General features: G+C 38.6%; 1 protein-coding gene across 1 annotated transcript in view; it reads right to left on the bottom strand.

The window, feature by feature from the left end:
- Window positions 1-12,632, bottom strand: part of UVSSA (UV stimulated scaffold protein A) — a 57,753-nt gene that overhangs the window by 8,393 nt on the left and 36,728 nt on the right. The window contains exons 9-12 of the mRNA XM_074587356.1: window positions 8,537-8,714; window positions 7,148-7,300; window positions 1,988-2,171; window positions 1,006-1,117 (exon numbers count right to left, since the gene is read on the bottom strand). Of these exons, the coding sequence (XP_074443457.1) occupies window positions 1,006-1,117; window positions 1,988-2,171; window positions 7,148-7,300; window positions 8,537-8,714 (627 nt within the window). The remainder of the gene's footprint in view (window positions 1-1,005; window positions 1,118-1,987; window positions 2,172-7,147; window positions 7,301-8,536; window positions 8,715-12,632) is intronic.

The following is a 12,632-nucleotide window of genomic DNA, read 5'->3' as shown; positions in this document are numbered from 1 at the left end:
TGATAATGCCAATGAAGTAAAGCCCAAGGTGAGGGCTTCCCTAGTTCACAGTATTTTCTAGCGATGCTGCACAGGCGTACGGCGTAACAAGGCTAAGAATTCTCCTTCTAAAGCACACATAGTAAGTGAGCAGATATAGGAAATACAGAATATGATAGATATGAATAGATAAAGGAAAAATAAGTTCCCACATTGTGACAAAAAAAACCCCACACTCTGCCAATATTCGTGGTAACGCAGTGATCCTAATAATATTATCGCTACATTACATAAATCACAACTGTTAGAGACCAGCAAGATTAGATGACTTCTTTTCAGAAGCATAGGAACCGTCACTGTCAAGCATTTCCTGGGAAATAGGTTTAATCGTCCTTAATAAACACATTCCTTAAAATAAAGGCTATAATTCGCCTATCTGAGCGTGTTAGGAACACTATGATAACTATTGGAAATAAAGAACAAACACAATGTTAACCTTACTCTGTGTAGACACGTACCCATATTTACCACATAAGCAAAAATCATTGCAAATTAAAATCAACAGGAATTGAAATGAGAGAATGTGGTTAGGAGCAAAACAGAAATATAATCCAGTTCTGTGGATCTCAATCCGTGCTTTTAGCAACAAAAGAATCATCCCTCTTCCTCCATGTAGCCTGTCACATTTGTTGTCTAACTGTATACTCAGACTGTTGTCCAACTTGTATCTACACTGTATCTACACAGAGATACAATACACATTGTAGTATAGACATATACAGTATAGATACAATACACTGTAGATGCAATATATGAAGCATATAGATACAATGTAGGTACAATATAGACAATTATTGTTTGGGTTGTAAATATATTCTAGACATTGTAAATATTGTATACAATATATATACAAACATACATACAATAAAGATATTATGCTTACATTTAAAGCTTATTTTCCACCTCTGCCTAATATTTTTAAATTTTTGTTTATTTATTTTTTAAAGATGCCGTGCAAATACAAACCTGGCTGAGCCGCTTGCTTCTCAAATCGCATCTTCTCTTCTCTGGCTCTGTCCTCTGCGTTAATGGGAACCCCAGAATCATCCCGAGGAATTATCTTCCCATGGAATGGGCACTTCAGAAAGAAAGGGGGAAAACCACCCATAAATCTCAAAACTTATGAACTGAAAGAAAATGCTTACATGTTATTCAACATAGCTTACAGCCATACACTGGAATCAAGCAACAAAACTCTACACTTAATTCCCAGTTCCGCTTAGAAAGCATTAGGATCCCGTAAATATCAAGTGTTTAATATGTTCAGAATCTCAAAGAAATAAGCTCTTTGTGACATGAATATCCTATTTCAAGAGGCCAGGTAGTGCATCCTGTCAAGTCCGGAACAAGGGCACCAATGCTGCATTCTATGTTGTTGTTTATGCTGTATCTCTATCCTGTAACAATCCCATTTGAAATATTTTAGTGCATTCAGATCCTTCAGCTCAGATAATACAGGAAGAACAGGGATACTAGTACAAACTATTTAAGCCAAATAATAAGCTCAATGGGGCTCATAGTTTGAGTCTGTGTAGGATTTATCTTTCATAAAACCTAATTTGTAAATTAAATATCTTTGCCCCTCATACGCTCACGTTTCTAAAAACAGTTAATATCAAATATGCCTCTAAATAAGGAAAACTTTTCGGCAATCAACTAACTGTCTCGGCTTTACTGCTAGGTACTCATATATCACAGTAATAAATAAAATATAAATACCTATGATGAATAAATAAAATATTTGTGAGTTCCTTAAATGTTCATAGCTTCCTTACCAAAAGGATGTTTCCCGCATGAAGCACATATTAACAGCAAACTTCTCCAGACACAACTTTCTTCCACTCCCTTGAGCTATATTTACAATGTGAAATAAACTTTTATAGATATGTTTTAATGAGATCTTCTCCATGTAGCACATATCCTGGAAGTTATGTAACTCGGTGCCTACCTTAATCCGATCTTGTCTTTCACACAGACTTCCATCAGGCATTGGTGCTCGACATCTATGTTTCACTGGTTCAAACTTGCCAGCAAACGTTATATATCTAGTTTTCAACATTTCAGTTATTTCTTTATTTTCCACTTCTTCCTCTACTTCATTGGGTGCCCAAAACCGATGTTCAGAAGCAAACCTGGGAAAACAACAAATGAAAATTCTTCACAGTCAAAGTTGCAAGAAAGCACATAAAGATGCCAGTATAATCCTGTGGTAAACTTAGATGTAAAAGGAAGGGAAGCTTTACTAGTGAATTAGAAAAACCTAGGAATCTTCCATTCTTTCTTATGACTCCTACATTATGAAGATGTTTTTAAAATACCACCAAAGCCTGTCTAGTATTGATTTCTTGTTTAACCTGCTAACCTATTACAAGTCTTAGCTCTAGTTCGTGAACTGACAGAGTCAGTTATCCAATACCCAGTTTCAGTGAATAGCTTTGTAATTCTGTAGTTAACATTCTTCATAACAGAACACTTCTACGGTTAAACACAGAAGATAGATCAGGGAGGAAACAGTTTGATCTTAAGTTGTCTGATCTCATTCCTGGTAGCTGTACTCCCGCCGTAGCAGAGAAGCAGGAGCTGAAATCAGAGTATGTTACGATACACTGAGAGCAAGGAAGAGAGCAAACAATCAGCTGAGCCTTATAGAGATTCTTTCCTCCATATTCTCCTATACAGTGTCTGTAAGTCTGAGAAACTTACGGCACGTTCCTCTAAGAAATTAAGCTAATCCATTGAAAATCTATTTTAAAAACAGTGATCTTACCTATATTTACAGACACATACAGGCAGCCATACAGAGAACATTAGTACCATGTCAGTGAACGTGGGGAGTGAGAGAGAAGGGGAGTAAGGGCCCTTGAGTGATGTAGTATTGTCAAATTTTCTCAACAGTATTCACATAATTTCACATTAGCCACCCTAGGCTGCCAATAGTCTACAGTAAGAAACACTCAACCCCAGAGAATAATTACCTGACTCATTTTAAATGCTAATCTTAGGATGCAATGACTGTCCCTCTGATGGTAAATGGTTCTTTTCCTTAATCATGAAAAGAAATTGGGGTGACCAGCTTAAGCTTAGATACCTAACTTTAAGACATCTGAAGTTAAACAACAACAAATCCATCCCAAATTTAAGGAAACAGGAAGTTAAAGAGAAAAAATACAGCAAAACTAAGCAAAAAAAAAAAAATCCAGCCTGCATGTCTGCTGCTTATTACAAGCAAAACGGACATATCTAGATGTCTTGATAAGGACTTAAAATTCATAAAGGACACTTCACAATCCCTTTCTTCCACATAGCTCTTCCACCCAATCAGTCCCAGACTGACTTGAGAGGATTTTCTCTATCCATATCCAATTCCTCTCACTCGTTAATATCCTCGTATGTCATTCTTCTTCTGAGACTTTGCCTTCTGTAGACTGCAGAACCATGTATACATGAACACTGGCTTCACTAATCACAATGATCTCAATTCAGCAAAGCACACAACCCAATACTTAAAGAATTACTTCAGTGGGCCTGAAGAGTTTTGATGAATTTTATCAACGCAAGTTTTCAGCAGATCACAAGGGAAAAAAAAAAGTGGGGGAAATTACCTGACCTTAGCAACCTACAACACATATAGCTGCTGGCTTTACTGCAGTAGCTGACCATCTAAAACTATGTAAAGAACTAGGTTTAAAAAGGGATTAAGCAATTTCGAAGCCATTCTACGGTTTGCCAAATCATCAGAAAAAAGTTCAACAGGTAAAATCCTGGTTAAAGAGATTCATGCTATCCCAGTAATTTCTTCAGCGAATATACCTCACTAGTGACAGAAAAATTCTAACCTGCCGTAAAACCCAAATAACTTTATTCTAGTAAATTAGGGGATAAAGGCAAAAGAGTTACAGTGGAGGCTAGTTCAACATTAAGCCTCGCAATACGTTTCCACAATTTTTGGTTAAAAATAAAGTTTTCAATGACACAATTCTGCAAACTATAGGCTAACAAAAAAGCTCCAAGAATCTTTATAATATACCAATATGACTTCAGTCAAACATTTGAATGGTACAGTATTTTAGCATCAGAAATTATGTGGCAAGATTGTACAATAGCCAGTAAATAAAAGAATGAAATAAATTTCTTATTTGCTTAGTTCTAACACAATCTTGAAAACAAGACTGATGGTAGCTCTGTGTTACTAACCTTACAGACACAGGGAGGGGAAAGCGTTCCTAAAAAGACACCATACAGGATTTCTATATGCAAGGTAGCCTTACAGAATCTCTTAGTAAAAATCTAGTGTCCTTTGGTGGTCTGAACTCCCCTCCCCCTCTAAATTATCAAATTACAGTTACATGAGAATGAAGAAGCATTTAACAGTTGTGCGTGCCAACCTTTCCAATTAGGAAAGAGTTCTACTTAATATCACCCTCCTGAATCTGCATCCAACAAATCTCAGGAATATTAAAGTGATGTTTCACTCTACGTATCATTTACCAGTATTTGGGAACTGGACTTAAAATAGCCCGATTCCTACACAGATATTCATAAATACTATTGTTTACTACAAGCATATAACTTATTTTCTCCCAGCATGACTTACAGGCAGGTTAGAAAAGAACAAAGCAGAGCTAATTCCCAAAGTTTTCTGATTTCCTGCTTTTGTAATTTAAACAACATTTTAAAAAGGCAGAACATGAGATCTTTGTTTGAAAAAATTACGCATGTGATAAGTAAAACCTGTTTGTAAGAGGGATCAGAAGGGGAACAGATAATCAACTGGAAGATCAACACTCCACTCACATTCATAGAAAGAGTATTACTGATCTAGACAAATGACAGAGGCTTTAATAGAAATTACATAGCTATACATTTGGAGGAATAAAAGACAAGTAATGGTTAACTGAAATCTAAAAGGTAGTCCAGCTTCTGGAGAAATGTTGCAGTCTTTCAACAAATTTATATCAACTTCATTCCTAAGATGATGGGAAGCTTATAAAAAACTTGAATAAATATAAATTCTAAAACCAGTATGATGCATACAGAGATCCTGGAGAAAGTGCTAAATGAGCTAATTCAAATATCCTAGTCACAGTCATAGAAAGTGCTGCACCAGCTAATTAGTCCGAGTAAGCTAATTTAATTCAAGGAGGAGGGTAGATGAGTTTGGAAGGCCCACGCTATCCAAAATAGTTGGTTAAACTGGCATAGCAGTCTCTACACAGTACAACACTGCAGTATACACCACCACCAACACCCCCCCTATAACACCCCTCCCACCCCCAAAAAAAAGTACTATTACAGCTTTATAAACTCTTAAAATGAACTCTTAAACTAGCTTAATGAGTTGTGCGAGTGAGGACAGAAGCACGGAAAATAGTTTGGCTCAAACCTTTTGTAAACCCCACAGTTACTGTTACATTCTAGAGAAGATGGCGGTTTATCATTTACCGGCTAAACAGAACTTCTTTAGAAAAATCCTCTTCCTGGTAGCTACATTCTCACTATCAAAATCTTAATTTATTGTAAATGCTGTAATTAAGTAAGTGTAGTGTTAAATAGGTGAAGGGGACAGACTTCTCCACTTCAGATTTTAAAAATTCAAATTCCATACACATTCCATATGTGTTGTCTGGTTTTTGGGTTTGCTTTTTTTTCCTAGGCATCTTATAGAGACAGTATGTGTGCATATAGAATAGTTAAAGGAGCTGGCCAATGACCACCTTAATTTTGCAATAAATATATTTTATACCCAGGGGTCAATGGTATTGTGTATGCAGAGTTACTTAAATTATCTTTAGTTAGATTGGCCTATCTGTAGTTATAGACTATAAGGTTCAGAAGTGTGCCCTCTATTTTATTGGAAAGCATAAAAATAATACAGTACAGCACAAGGCAGACAGGCAGTGAAATATGCTTCTGATTCCACTTATGACTTGAATAACTCATTTGCAATGTAAAATAAAGCCTTACTACCTTTTTGGCATTATCACAGACAAATGCTTCTTAAAGCCCTGCTGAAAATCTTAACCATTTTATAGGCTTTGAAAAGCTTACACCACACCAGACAGAATCCAAAGCTTGGAGTGATGCTGTTAAAGCACTATTATGTATCGAATTTCACTGGCTTTCAATAATTTGAAACATATTCAGCATTTTATGCAATCAGATACAGCAGCAACACTTTCCTCTTGTTTCTTTCTGCAAACACTGTGGTCATGGGTAGGGTTTTTTTTGTTTGTTTTGATAAGAAACAAACAAAGTTAAAGTAATATATAAGTTTATGTAATATATTATATAGAATATGTAAGTTTGATTTGCAACCCAGCCACTCAATGGTTTTTGCCTTTTCCAAGCCAGGTATAGCATACAGTGATAGTAAAGTTCTCATGGACTTAAAGGAAATTTATACGGAGAGGAAGGACTTCGCATCCCAACTTTCATATAAAAATACTAGTCCTAAAAAGGGGTTTTAAAAACTGACTGCTAGAAAGAATTTCTGAGGTATACCTACCATCTCTTCTCCCTGGCATTGCTAAAGTTTTCCCCAAGCCAGCAATACTTCATGTCCAAGAAACACAAAACCTTCCCAGGCAAGAATGAAAAGTGAGCGATCCAAATTCAGTTCCTGCAGGTACCACCTACTTCTTGCGTGATTGAACAAGCATATCAATTTCCTCAGTTACCACTCTGTAAAGTAAGGAAAAATACTCCTGACACCTCCCTAGCCTTTCTCCTACCTTGTCTGCTATTTATTTAGACTGTAAAGTCCGCAGCAGAGGGACCGTCTATCATGCGCTTGCATAGCACTTTGCATAATGAGGTACCAATTTAAATTGAAGTGAGTGATGCCATGCTGCAAATAATACACAAACATGAAAGAGCAGAAAAAATGTGCTTTGAAGCATCAAAGGATATTTAATTAGTATCACATCTTCTCAAAACAAATAACATTTTAAGGTAGAATTTCTGAACTTTGTTTATGGGTCCTACAGCACAAGGGAAAGAAGAAAAGTAATTATCAAAAGAAATAGCAGTCACCCCACTGCATGACCTCCGAGTACAAGTAAATCTGTATGTATTTGTTTAATTTGTCTTAAAAGAAAAAGAGCATTACTTGAGAATCTTCCCAGCAGTTGGCTGATCCTGCCCCCAGTAGTGAAGATCTAATCCAAAAGGCATGACGGGAGCTTTAGCTCTTTCTTCTTCTAGTTTTCTTCTCTTACTGTCAGGCTCTTCCAAGGCTGCTGGCTCAGTAGTTGCAGAGTCACTGGAAAAAATTTATGAAAACTCAATACAGAACAGCAATGATCACAACATTTTCTCTCTTTTCATTAGTTCTTTACCCCAATGCTAATATTATCTTAGATCTAGAACTACAACTACCTTTAGAGTATTGGTTTTTTGTGTTTTTTAAAGGATACAGACCATAACACTACACACTCTCTATACAGTCACATTGCACCATGAAGCTTAACTGCTCATTCAGCTAAAGCAAAACAAAGTGTATTATAGCATAGGTGTAGAAGCCTAGAGATCCAATGGGGGCAGTAGTGGATCATACAGGCTGTACTGTAAGTGGAGCTACAACAAACCATTTTTAGAAAGATCTTTTTTCTGTAAACTCCTGCCCATGTGTGCATGGCAGTCACACAGATTGCAAAGTCTGTTTTCGTTGACAAAATTCCATCTTGCGGACTCATAATATTCTTTGAGCTACACCACTACAGAGTACAAAGTCCTCGAAAAACAGAGTACTACTATGGAGACCTTGGGTATTCACTAAGAGAGCTTCAAAGGGTCTTGAGTCACCTTAAAGAAACATTAAATTTTTAAAGATTAAAAGTCAAAAGGTACACCTGAATACTCCAAAGTCCAAAGTTCTAATGAACTAAACTCCTTTCTGAGATTACATTACGGTTTGCTAGCTTTGGGGGGCTTTCTTGGCGAACGCAGAAGTTTCTTTTCAGGAATACGCACTGAGTAGATTACTCGGTCTTACCCCGAAATCACAGATAAATGCTAGACAAGGCTGGAATTTCAGTAAACTCTGAATAGGATTAATACCAAATACACCTTTGGCATCAGTAAAACACGCCTCCAGGCAGCGCTGACAGCATAAGTCACTAGGAAGCGAGAGATGGTTGAAACTACTTTCTAACTTAGCATCAGGATATGTTCTGTTTAGTTGCAAACCAAACATTACCCCAATAAATGGGAAGGGTTTTTTTCTGTTAGGAAAGGAGGGAATGTTTTATCTTTTCATTGCGGCCATTTACACCAAATAAAACCTAAACCAAGTGAGTAGTAAAATATTCCTTAAGTGCCACTAACAAAATTCCCAATATTAAGCAGTGAATGTACATGTCAGTAAAAGAACTGTAATTCAAAATGAAACCAAGACAGTCTTAGCAGCTTGCCTAGTTCATGGGCACTTTTCTGTGTGCTTTCACAACAAATAGAAGTAACAGCAAGAGGTTTCTACACGAATTAAACCAAAGATAACCTGGCATGTGGAGGCGGTAACTTTGGCAGTTTGTCTTTAATAAGTTTCCATGTGGCAGCTGCACAGGTTGGATCAAGTTCATCTTCATTCCTTTTCAGTTGGGCACGGAAGCTCAGTGGAGCTGGTCCTATTGATGTCTTCCCCGCCGGTGCTTTCGGAGGTGACTGGGGCTCTAGCCCTGCAAAAGAACGCTGAGTTTAGGAGGGATTCGCTTCTCCCACCGTCAACGCTTAACAGCAGGGCAAAATAGCTCAGGATGCTGATTACAAGTCTTACTGCTTTCAATTTACATTAGACATCCATCCCCCTCATAGATAAAGGGGTATTTCTGCCCATGAATTATTTCTTGTTTTGGGACAGAAACATACTGCATAACTAACTACAGTGAATCAACTTTTAAATTTGTACGACATGATGTGATGACAAAGAATTTACCTCACCTTGGAAAGAAGGATTTTAACAATACATTTTTGCCTAACCTGCAATACTGCTTTTTGTATGTGAGTTTCTAGTATCGTATCAGCTCACTGGTGTGTTATTCCTGTACTCAAGGTTATATCAAGGTAAAACAGAAGAAAGGAACTACTGGCACTACTATTTAACACCTAGAGTCCCAAAAGAAATCCAAGAGCAGTAGACAGCAAAAGCATACATCCATATCCTCCTGTGTGCTAGGATTAATTCTTTGTGGTGTCTCAGCAAAAAGTCCGACTAAAACCCTTAGAGCCTGGCAAAGAGAAACCAGTTCTGGGTGGGGGATTCACTGCAACACATGACTGACGAGAACGGGAACCACCGTCACCCAGCACGGCTGGCAGGGAAGCATACCCAGTGAAAAAACAAAGCGTGTGTGAGGCATACCGCCATTCTTTGATGATTCTCAGCAACCATATTGACCCTTCAGAGCTGAGAATATAAACCAAAAATAGCTCTTTTTTTTCCTTCCTGATTTGTTAAGGGGCAGCACAACAGAGAACAGTTGAGTTTCAATGCCTAAATACATCCGCAAACAGAATTATCTAGGGACCATTTTTCTTTCACGGACACTAAAATACACAATTTACCAAGATAAAATATCTAAGAGCTGGCAGAAGCAATGAGTACACCCACAGAGTACCCTCAAGAGACAATAAATGCCTGAGCTACACCTGAAGAACAAGCCCGCTGCAAGGCAGTACCAGGCACTGACGTTCAGCACCAGCAGCTCAGTAGTGGGGCAACTTAATTACTTTATACAGCTAGATGAGACAGCCAGCACAGACTGCAATGATGCAATTAGATAGGCTGAGAAGTTAGACAGCACATGCCTCTACCCGCTGAGCTAGAGAAGCGACTCTATTAGCTGGCAGTAGTAACAAGAACTTTTCAGACAGTGACAGATAAAAATGGAAAGATGTGATCCCTTACACTAATATAATAGACTACATTTTCACCATCAGAAAGCCTTTCTATAAAAGAAGTGACTGAAATGCAAGGCCATCCCCCCTGAAGAAAACTAAATCAACACAAAAAGTCATGGTTTCACAAGACTAAAGTTTTACGCACATTATCTCAGCCTTCTTATGAAAAACAACCTGAGTTTACCTGACGTTTTTAGCCAATGCTTAATTGGAACTTTTAGTCTCTTGCCTACTTCTAGCCAGCCCTGAAGCTGTATCCAGAAATACTCTTGCTTTGCTAATTTGTTTTGCTAACCATTAAATGTATTACAAAATGTCAACTAAAAAAGGGAAAGCTAATGTGGTATGACCTGCCCTCTGAGTGGGAAATTGCAGGGCCTGTAGTGGCACATAGCTTTGGTGCACAAAATATTTTCATTTCAGAGAAAAACATATTTTTCACAGACAAAATGAGAGCAACTTGATCTGTCCCCTTCCTTCCACTTTATAAGGTCTTCCTGACCTTGATTCATTTGTACCACATGTTTCCTGTAACCTTTGGGGTGCAACCACACAGAAGGCATTGCCTGACTCCAGCCACAGGTCAAGTTGCTGAGCTGGCAACCTTCTAGATCCAACCCCCAGATACATATGGGTCTAAGCTTTCCAAGTACCTAGATCAGGAGCTGAGTCCTTGGGCAGGGAATGACATCTCTTTGGTTTCCAAGGTTCCATGCTCAGCGCACTGAGAAGGATGCTCTGTCAACCCCCTACTTAACCAAGTTCTGGACATTGTCTCCCCAGAGAGAGCTGACAATCCCAATTCAAAATCCACAAAGCTAGAGCCCCCCAGAAGGAGAGGAGAAACAAAAGCAGACAGACAGTTGGATCTGGCTTGTGTGCGTGTGTAGTCTTTAAATGTTGCTGCATACAGCGAATGGTCACTTCAGTCATTCCTAGGTCTTCTGAATACAACTGACTCCAGAGGAAAGGGAGCGCCCCAGAATACTCTCAAGTACTCTTCTAAGACCATCTCTGAGATCCCATATCTCTATCTAGTATGGTTTATACTGGTAACAATGAAGGAAAATGTTTTAAGGACAAGGTGATTCAGAGCAGAGGCCAGTAATGACAACTGTGGCAGATAGCTTACTTACCCCTTTCAAGACAAGAGAGGGAAGGAAACAGGATCTTGAGAAGGAAAGAGGATGAGGAAGCACTAGCCATCAGCAGTTAATAAGTATTCATAGAGACTTCTCTGTATTCTCTTCACTCTCCCATGAGAGCCCAATACATTCCTTCTGCTTATCTAGTGTATGACAGAGAGCAATGTGGACCATTTTAACAAGACAGTTGAGGCAAATATATCCGTGGTGCAACCTGTGAGTGGTAATATTCTCCCACGTCCATAGAGAGACCAGACCCAGCTCTGGCAGGCTGATGCACTCCACGTTTCCTAAGAAAAAGCTACTAGAGTATTGTGTAGATAGCCCACAGGAGTGGGGACACGCACCTGAGAGTGAGTGTTTCAGTAGCGCCAGTCCTGTGGCTGTCCTGGAAAGACTTCAGCGAGTAACCAACTGTCCGAACGTTTGCAGGCAGCAGGCATTGTCAAACCCTGCTCTTCCCTGACTCCCTGTTCTACTCTCTAGAAAACACCCCAAAACCAAAGCCCACATTCCTAAGGCTGTGCATCTTGAAAGAGAGTGCTGCTTGAGCTTGTCCAATGCTTCCTGGGAATTGAAGTTAGCATGGACTGTCATGCAAAGAAGGATCGCTCCTCTTTAACTTTTATGCCCTCAGAATGGGCATAAAGAAGGATCGCTCCTCTTTAACTTTTATGCCCTCAGAATGGAGTTTAGAACCTGCCTACCAGCTGTAGAGACACAGGCCATCTTGCCTTTGGCTGGGGATGCTGCTGCTGAGCATGCCCAACACTACTACTGCCTTAGTCACGCCCACATCACATACTCTAATGAAAGCGATGAACACACCACATTCACCTTGTTATCTAACTTCCCATCCCAAAGTCAACAAGGCTTTAAGGAACATAGTTTAAAAAAAATTCATTTAAAGGACTAATCTGTGCATTGGAAAAGGGTCTCAAAATTAGCAGAAGGACCAGCAATAAGGGAAACTATAATTAAGCGTAATAGGATGGAACTAAGCAGAGAAATATCTAGGCTAAATAGCAAAAGAAATGATCTCATGACATTTATTAGGCTGTGGGCTCGCTGTTCAAGAGGGATAACGGTGCCTCCACAAAAGTGTGGAAAGTGGAAATAGAAAGGGAAAAAGCCCTCTCAGATGCTTTGCATGAAAGCGAAAGAGAATTAACCCAAAAGATTCTGTTACAACCACACTTTAGAATCATCACAATCATCAGGTTTTGGAACAGTAAATTTACTTTTATGGCAGAAAGTTACAAACAGGCCCTTTGTCATGAACAAGGTTAGCTGACAAAAATATGTGATAGATTGTGTCTGTAATGTAGAATTGCTTAGACTGCACTTAGCATTTACAATTGCCTGTTGCCTTTTTTAGCTCTTTTTTTATTTATTTTTTTTTTTTAAGGACAACGATACCTTTCTGAAAAGCACTGTTTAAAGCAACAGTTTTGAGAGCACTTGTATGTGTACTACTTACAATCTATCTTGAAGTCAGAAGGTAGCAGGTATGTGTCTCACCATGCTTTTTTTTTTTCCTCTTCAGAAAGA

The sequence above is a fragment of the Larus michahellis genome, chromosome 5 (genome assembly GCF_964199755.1).
Source record: "Larus michahellis chromosome 5, bLarMic1.1, whole genome shotgun sequence".
NCBI lineage: Eukaryota > Metazoa > Chordata > Aves > Charadriiformes > Laridae > Larus > Larus michahellis.
Note: the sequence above shows the minus strand (reverse complement) of the source record. Positions and strands in the feature narration are given on the sequence as shown.